The sequence below is a fragment of the Arachis ipaensis genome, chromosome B01, assembly GCF_000816755.2.
Source record: "Arachis ipaensis cultivar K30076 chromosome B01, Araip1.1, whole genome shotgun sequence".
Classification (NCBI taxonomy): Eukaryota; Viridiplantae; Streptophyta; class Magnoliopsida; order Fabales; family Fabaceae; genus Arachis; species Arachis ipaensis.
Window position 1 is genome coordinate 47,153,329 of NC_029785.2, and position 9,734 is coordinate 47,163,062.

Here is a 9,734-nt window from a genome sequence, read left to right on the forward strand (position 1 = left end):
AATACTTATTTTAATTGAGCTCTAGACTTAATTAGGTAAAGCCATAAAAATTTGGAAAACGCATCAATGAAATTTACAAAATACCAGTGTCCACTATTATCGGCAATAGGGGTTAGACCCCAAATATCAGAGTGTACAAGTTCTAAGGGATGCTTGTATACAGTTTGTGATAATGAGAAAGGTAAAGTGATGGGATTTGCTAATACAGCAGGCTGAACAATCAACTTTGGTTATAGGCACTACAAGAAAAATACCCATTCAGCCACACTTTTTTTAGCCTATATTTAAAAAGCGTAGCCTATTCCTAGAATAAGCTACACTTTTCTCCATGTTTCCTTTTTGTAGGAGAATAGGAAACACATTTGTGGCATCACTTGAAAAGTGTCTCCTTAGATACTACAAATATCACTTATAAAGCATTGCCTTATCTTAAGAGCTATGGGTTCACTTTTTACACCAAAGAGTGCGCTTTTAAAGGGTAACCTATTTATCAAGTTTCAGGTGCGCTTTAAAAGCATTGTCTAATGTATCTCAGGTGAAATATCTACCACTTAGTAAATTTTTTTTCACTTTACAGCAAATGATATTCATTCAAACACTTAGCCAAATCAAATGAAAAGTAACACTCACCCTTGTTAGCTCTTCCCTTCTTCTTCGCGCCACTCGTAACCCCAAATTAGAGAAAGGGTCCGCCATCACCACTCACCACTCACGGCGTCACCACTCACCTCCAGGAAGACTCTGCACTCACTCATCTTCACCACTCACCACGCCGTCACTCATCTTCACCGTACTGTTGCTTCTCTTCGCTGTGCTCTCACATCAGAAAGACACTGTGCTCAACTGAAAAACTCTCTTCATTCACTCACCATCGTCAAGAAGGTATGCATCCACCTTCATTTGGTTTCTGAAATTTGAGAGGTTAGGGTTCCGATTTTAGGGTTTCAATTTGGGGGTTTGGTACAATAATCTGTGAACTCATGAATTGATGAACATGCATGCTACTATTGCGGCGTAGGAGAACTCATTCTTCTAGGTTCGTTCACCACAAACCCTAGGTCCGTTCTTCTGTTGTCTTAGGTTGCGATTATTTTGATTGTTTTGATAAAAATTGAATTCAAAACGATATGGTTTGGTGATTCAGGAGAGTGAAGCTGTGAATCTGAAGCTGTATTCACACTGGATGAGCTCCTGCTCCTTCCGAGTTCGATTCGCTCTCAACCTCAAAGGTATGATATTTATATTCAATTCTACTTCTACATTTACATTTACATTCACATTCCTAATCAATTCTCATTCTTTTAGGCTTAAAATACCACTACGTAGCTATCACCACCTCCTCCAAATCTGACCCCGGTTTGTTCTAAACCTATGCTATGTATTTATTTCTATTACATGTATTATTAAATTGCCTTGTTTAAACAACCATCAGAGTTCCTCAAGTTGAATCCTCTTGCTTTAATTCCCATTCTGGTAGATGGCGATTTTGTTCTTGCTGAATCCTTAGCCATTATTATGGTTGGTCCTCCAACTCTTGATTTTAATTTCCCTGTTTCTCTTATATATTCTTATTTATATTCAATTATTCATGTTCTCTATGTATTCAATATTTGGATGATAAGTATCCTCAATACCCTTTGCTGCCTCATGATAGTCCCAAAAGAGCACTCAATTTTCAGGTACACCTGCTGCATAATCTTAAGCTCTAGTCCTTTTTGTTACTTGGATTTCTAATCATCTTATCCATTCTCCACAGGTTGCACATATTTTTTTGCAGAATAACATCATTGAGAAAAAGGTTGGCCCTTATGAAAAACTTCCTTGGGCACAAAGTGTCATTAGAAAGGGCTTCACAGGTGACACTTCACTGAATACCATTAAGATATATTATGGTTTGTTACTTCCAAACCAATTATTCATTTAAGTGGTTTTTTTTCTTGTCTTAATTAAATGTTGCATATTTTACATTATTTTCAGCACTTGAAAAGCTACTGAAAGATCACACAGGGAGATATGCCACTAGAGATAAAATTTTCCTGGTACTTGCAATTCATATGACAATGCTCAGTTACTATTATTATACCATGTGTGTTTGTATGCGTATTTTTATACTTAAATTTAGCTGCAGCACTTTATGCATCTTTGGGGGGACTAAGCATCTGACTGGCTACGGGAATCAATTCCTTTTTGTGATAATAACAACTATTATTATAATATTTTTGTACTTAAATTTATGCAGCACTTAAATTTTTATACAAGCATGTTTACTCATCTTAATTGAATGTGGCAACCCTTTTTAATGAATAACAACTATTATTATAATATTAGTATTCCTTTGGAAGCATATCTTTGGAATGTGAACTTGGATTTTTACCTCAGCAACTTGTAAGACATCTTTCTAAGTATAATAATTGGATGATCAATTCTTCCTCACCCTGTTTGTGCATGTATTTTGCGATCTTGTTCTGTTTGATTGGCCTTTATTGTTAACAAAACCAAACCAATACCGAACCTACGATTACTAGGATCAATATGGTTGAGCCGGCATAAACACCCCCCTTTGACTAGGTAGCATTCACCATTCAACCAACCTATCCTATAAGGCTGCCTCTTACTCATGCTTGTGGCAGTTATCAATAAGATCATTGCAATCCCAAAGCTAAGCCTGCCAACCATCACATCATTCAAATTTTATTATTGCACTAAGGGCAAAGCTTTTTTGTTCTTCTATTGTGTACAATTGAATTTGTGCTATAGAGTTCCTGTTCTTATTATGTAACTTGTATTAATGGAATTCAGAACAGTGCAGGGGCATTTGAGTTTTGAAATACTTTCAATTCTTATTATTAGTCTTCAATATGTAGTGCAAGATCACTTGGAGGATTTTAATTGGTGCTGCCGTGGAATATGTAATCCGACAACCCATTCCAGAGGTAAGCAGCACTGTATTTCTCAAAATTTGGAGGTGAAAAGGTTTCTGATTGATGCACTAGTTTTTGAAGTTTTATTCATTAATTTGTCTTCAATTTTTTAAACTTTTTGCTTCAATTTACTTGTGTAACTTGATGTATTCTTGAATTGTGTGTTATGTGCATTGGTGGAGATATTGCTACTTGTATTCAGTGCAGTAAATTGCCAGTCCTACTTGTATTTAGTGTTGTGAGATTTTGCTAATCAACATGTTTGCTAGTAAATTTAGAAGTTTATATAGTTCTAATTTCTACTCTGTTGTGTGCCTGTGTCCTTTCTCGACATGCATTTGTTGACTTATTTTGGTGTTGCATGTTATTTTGCACTTTCAGTTGATTTCCTGAGATTTTCAATTTCTGCTAAGTGTGATTAGGCAATTAGGGTTCCTAATCCCATTGTCAAGAACAAAACACATAACTCAAGTTGTTGCAGCTGGGCTCAATCTTCCTTTTGAAGAAGGCCCCTAGTGTAACGTTAGCCACTCAGGTCCAATTTCTGCAAGGAAGGCTGTTTAATTTCATTGCCTGCTTCATAATGTTTTTAGCCCTCAGTAATAATCTTTCTTTTATTCTCTTTCACGTACGTCTGTTTTGATTAATTAGTTGACACTTGAAGTCCATTTTACTGTGTAGGTAGTGGAAGATCTCTGTGAACGCTATTTTGGTCCTTCATTTGAACATCTTTCACATGATAAGGTAAGTGAGATGTTTAACGACACTTTTATATGCTCTGCTGATCATCCTGTACCACCATAGTAAAATTGCCAATTGAAAAAAATTTGTTCTATACTCTGCAATTAGGGTTAAATTTAATTAGGATTCTATATCATAATTTCATATTTAATTAGGTTTTTCTGTGTCTAGTTCAATTTCTGCTGTGCTGTCTGTGTTAGAAGCTTTCTCGTGCAAAATCGCATTTGAGTGCTGCTTGTTATTATTAGTGTTGAATTCTAATTTTGTTCTTTATTCAATTTGTGATTAATTGACTTTGGTTTTATTTTAATGTTTCCTACGGTTTAGGGTTCTGATTTTATGGTTTTTATTTTGGGGTTTTAGCTTCTGAATGTGTATTGTTTCTAATTTTTAGGGTTATAGGTTCTGTTTTGGGTTCTGATTCGCCAAAAATAGTTTAAGCCATGGGATTCATGTTTGGTCCGTCAATTTCATTTGGGATATTGGTGCAAAATTGATATATCTATCTCAATTCATTTTTAAATTTCTTAGAAGTGCAAGTATTTTTGCAGCAGTCCCGCTGGGAATGAACAAGGGAATGAACACTGATACAATTGTTAAGGCCAAGAGTTTTCTTGATGGTGATGAAGATCAGCATGAAAAAGATGTGTTTGAGAAGAATCTGAAGGTGCTTCAGAACATTTTTTAGTCATTATGCCAAAATTAGAAGATTAACGATTTTCTGTTTGTTAAGCTCTTTTCGGATATAGAGTGCAAACTTTGCATTTTAATTGATATGTGATACAAGTTTTATGTGATTTAAATTATCTTAAGTTATATTTTGATTGTTAATTGCTTCTTAAGATTATGTCTTTGAATTGTATATACATACAGAAAATTAAAAAAATAAAAAAAAATAATGAGGGACCTAAGGCTACACTTATATAGAGTAGCTATGGTTATACAGAAAATTAAAAAAAATAATTAGGGACCTAAGGCTACACTTATATAGAGTAGCTATGGTATACAATGTGGCTACGTTTTACAGGTGATGCAGTAGCGTTGAAAAGCGTAGCCTATTCTGGTAAAAATATAAGCTGAAAAGCGTAGCCTTTGGTCCTGGACAGCATCACTTGAAAAGCGCACTCTATTCTCAAACGCCAAAAGCGTAGCCTTTGAGAATAGGCAACGGCCGAATAGGAATCACCCCAAAAAGCGTAGTAGCCGTAGCCCAAAATGCGTAGCTGTAGCCTAAGGTATCATTTTTTTTCACTTTTGGCTACACTTTTCAAATGTACCTGAATGGGTGTTTTTCTTGTAGTGAGGAAGAAAAATTTGACAAGTCTTAAGTACTTTTGACACAACACTATGATTGAGATGTCCTAGTCTAGCATGCCAAGTCAACAAATTATCCTTATTTCCTACTGATGCAATGGAAGCTTCTGGTAAGCTTTGAAAAGCTGGGAACCTATAAAGGCCTTGGTGAACAATGCCTTGAAGCACTGTCTCCTGAGTGTCTTTTGTTTTTATGCAGCACCTACTATCATAGAATTCAAAGAAGACTTGGTTGTCACAACAAATCTGATATACACTCAACAAATTCTTTGTAATCTCAGGCACACACAACAATTTCTTGAGGTATAGTATTCTAGAGCTCAGATCAGATTTAATACACAAGTTACCAACAAAAGAGATATGCAAACCTGTTTCATTACCAACGATGACTTGTTCATTGCCACAATACTCCTCTTTTTCTAGCAGATTCTGCTCATTGTAAGTCATATGATGCGTAGCCCCTAAATCAGGATACCAGCTTGGATCCTGAACTGTAGCAGGTGTTGCTAGAACATTGCAAAAATTGACATGAGGCTGAAAAACCTGCTGAGATACCTGGTTGCTATAGCAAGAACTGTTTCCATCTCTACTAGTGTATCCTTCTTTATTGTAAGCCTGGTTGTTTTCACTACTGTACCTATACCAGCAAGTCCTTGCTGTATGGCCTAGTTTGTTGCAAACCTGACACTGAGGTCTGTCATTCATATAGCCTCTTGTTTTGTGCACGCACTCTTCCTCCTCTATTGAACTAACCTCTACCAGCTGTAAACTGTCGACTATTTGGTTGTTCCTGCATCGAGAGATCTTGAGCAAACCTTCCTCCATTGAAAGCACCACTGCCTCCTCTAAACGTCCTTTCTCTTCTTCCTCTAAAGCTGCCTCTGAAACTTCCTCTTCCAAATTGAGCAAAGTTAGCTTAGACAAACGCTTCTGGCTTCCTGAATCTAGAAAGCATGCTCTCATTTGCAAGTAAAAATGCTTTTAGCTCAGCCACTGTTATGCTTTGAGCTCTAGCTAATACAGAGGTGTATACGGAGGAATACTCCTCAGTGAGGCCATGCAAGATTGCATTTACATGATCACTCTCATTAATAAACTCTCCAACAGAGACAAGTGCATCAATTGTACCTTTAATCGAAAGTACATACTCAGTCACTAATGCTCCAATCTAAAGAGTACTGAGCTTGTGCTTCAGTTGCATTACCTTTGCCTTGATTTGAGAGGCAAAGTGATCCTCCAATCTTTTCTACACCTGATGCGTATAGGTGCAACCAACCATTCGTATAGTGAATGGCTTGTTCATTGAGGCTAAGAGCCAAGATTTGAGTAACACATCCTGTCTTTTTCATTGTTGATACTGTGGATTCAACACTGCATCCGTTTGATCTTCTGTAACAACATACTGTTGAGGAATTCCTTTTCCTGTAACATGACTCAGCATATCATTTCCTTCAATTGTTGAGAATGTTTGGTCTTTCCATTTCAAGAAGTTGTCCTCATCCAACTTCATTGAGATTGGTATTGCGATGAATCCCTGAGCCATGGTGTGCGGCTCTGATTTTCTTGTTCTTGTGATTTGGATCTTGCAGAAGCTATGGCACCATGTGCTCTGATACTATGAAAGGTACCAGATCACAGAGGATGATCTTGAAGGAGAAGAATCAGAAAAAAAGTAGATAGCTAGAGAGAGAGAGCAGAGAAAACAGAGAAGAAAAGGGGTTTCATTGATTGAATTGAGAGTTGAATCACAAATCTGCTATTACAAGTGATGAGGAGGGTTACTTATAAGGGGTGAGACTGAGCAGTGAGCTGGATAAAGCTGTTAAGCTTCTAGCACTTTCTAACAACTAACTAACTAACTGAAAGTGGAAGATTGAGCCTAATAGAATTAAGAAAATACAGAAAGTGTGAGGAAGAGTTTTACACATTCTAAACGTATCATATATATTCTAATCATGTCATGACTCCTATAATATCGTTTCAGGTCCTTCTCTATATAGTACACATCCGTCCTTCCTTTGATCTCTCATTTGAATACTTTGTCTTCTCAGTAGCATATCCCATGTGTTCAAAGCTTCTGAAATTACAAATTACGCTAGCATCTCGATTTCTTAATAGTACCATACCTTGCTAAACATAATCAAAGATATGCTTCATTGTCAGTAGTCCATATAATTTTTTCGAAGCTATGTTCGTTTTTGGATAATTTTATTGTATATCTCCCATCTGAACTATAAGTTTATGCCAACTTGTTTCTGTAACTTACACAAAGAATTACATTATTTAACAAATTTTGTAATTCAGTGACTTGTGTTTTATCTCTTTAAAAAAGTTTTACGACATTGGAAGTTCTAGATTCAAATAAATTCATTTCATACACTACAATCCTTGATAATTATTTAATGCATTATAAATATAAAAAATATATTTTTTAATCATTTTTAATGAAACTTTTTTTTTATAATACTCTTAAGATGTGCCTTCAATCACATGTTAGAAAAATCTAAAATTAAATTAAAGTAACAATCTTCAATATTCTTAACATACATATTAAAAACACTCCTACATAGCAAAATTAAGTAATTTCTCGTCATCTAGTTGGCATTGGAGCTGTGGTGCGCGACAAGACATGCGTCCGTTGGACACTATTTGTGATGGTTAAGGTTACCTTGTCGTTGAGTGACAAATTCTTCATCCATAAAAAGCTCGAAAAAGGTTAGTTAAGATCAAATAATTTATTATATAAATCTCTTTATCAGAATTTATTTTTATTTATTCAACCATTTAATTATAGAATCATCTACTATGAAAATAGTTTAATTTGTATCATCAATATTTGTTAAAATAATCAATACTAGTAAATTATAATCTAACAATTCAATTAGTAAACATTTAAACTTTTATGTTGTCGTTTGTTTTTATCTATATAAAATTATGTCAAATAATTTTAGAACAAACTAAAACATTATAAAAATAATATGATTTGATGTTAAAACAATTATATTCGTTATACGTCCCAAAAGTGGAAACATTAGTGATAACATAATATTACGTACTAACACAATTTTTTTTTCTATCACCAACGACCCACATGGTTATGACAACTGGTTCGGATCGGCTAATTTAACCAGAAAATGGGTAAATTGGTGATCTGTTTGGTTCTGTTTATCAGAAGTATTATTATCAAACTCAAATTGGTAAATGACTTTATCTGAATATATATTAGGTCAATAAATTACTAATTCAACTGTTGGATTGAATCAGTTGATGATTCAATTATAATTAAATTTTTATATAAAATTAGTATATCAATAGACAATAATATACTAATGTGTTAATTAAACTATTAATATACTAATCTAATATAAATATTTAATTAAATCTAATCAATCAATTCAATTAGTAACTAAATAATTAAACCAATATATATAAATCCTTAGTGACCCAATATTCTAATAAAATTGGTTGTGAATTTGATTCTAACAATGCTATTCCATACTATGATTAAAAAAAAAAAAACACTGACATATCATAATGGCTATAGTAACTACCATGTCTTAAAAGTGATTCTAACATTAAAATAAGGCTATTTTATTTAAAGAATTACCTATCAAATTAATATCTAAAAATCTTTAGCACTAACAAAAACGACCCTAAATAACTAAATAGACAAAATAGTCTTCAAAAAATTTAAAAATTTAATAAAAATGTTCAACTATTAATTGATCACGTCTCCTTTAACAAAAAATATTTACGTAGCTAACTTAAAAGATGACTTGACCTTTAAATGTGATTAATTAACCTTTAAATGTTTAAATCTTTTAGGACTATTTTGCATTTTGAATTATTTAAGAGTGCATGTTTTTTGTCATTACTAAAAACTTTAAATACTAGTTTAGTAGTTAATTCTTAATTTAAAAAATAAAAAATATTATTAAATATAAAAAATATTATTTTAATTTTAATAATATTTATATTATTATCGTAATAATAATAATAATAATAATATGTCACTATATGTGTGTGTGTGGTTCTACTGAATTTGTCTCCGTTACCGTCCTATGCTATTCAAACACTACCATAAAATTAGTTTATGCTTATTATGTCAACGATAAATTCTCATATGTAGACCAATTTTCTTAGAGGGAAAAGATCACAATATTAAAATGAATAATGTATCAAAATTAGCAGTCCATGATGATGATAATAATGATAATAATAATAATAATAATAATAATAATAATAATACTAATAATAATAATAATAATAATAATAACGAAAACGAAATGCCAGGGACGATAAACAGTACTAACCATTATTTGGCTTTTGTCTAGTTATCTGTCTGCACAATACACCTCTTTTCTGTTCAAAAGTTACAAATTAAAGGATAAGCATGCCTCGAAATATCACGTTCATCTGCATGTGCATGTGCATTTTTGTATTGATGTCAGCTGTTGGATGGGATCACATTAATTAATGCTTACTAGTTTGTAAAATAATCAATGTAGTTGATGTGATATTATTATTTTATTACTATATCTATAATTTTTTATTTAGAAAATTATACATAGAAATGATCAAGAAATCAAATATTTTTTAAAATAATTAATTTTCCCCTTTTCTTATGGCTATATGAAAAGTGGGTCTCTCTCTCTCTCTAGTTTTTTTATTTTTCTCTTTTCTAATGGTGTCCAACATAAAAAATAAATAAGTTTATATAATAAAATTATTAAACAATTCAAAATTTTCGAACTCTCT

General features: G+C 33.0%; 1 protein-coding gene across 1 annotated transcript; it reads left to right on the forward strand.

The window, feature by feature from the left end:
- On the forward strand, positions 1,094–4,449 carry LOC107606689 (glutathione S-transferase 2-like). Its single transcript, XM_016308725.2, has 6 exons — positions 1,094–1,229; positions 1,306–1,356; positions 1,433–1,599; positions 1,757–1,892; positions 2,865–2,933; positions 4,214–4,449. The coding sequence occupies exons 1-6, from the start codon at positions 1,184–1,186 to the stop codon at positions 4,348–4,350; spliced, it is 606 nt and encodes a 201-aa protein (XP_016164211.2). The 5' UTR covers positions 1,094–1,183; the 3' UTR covers positions 4,351–4,449.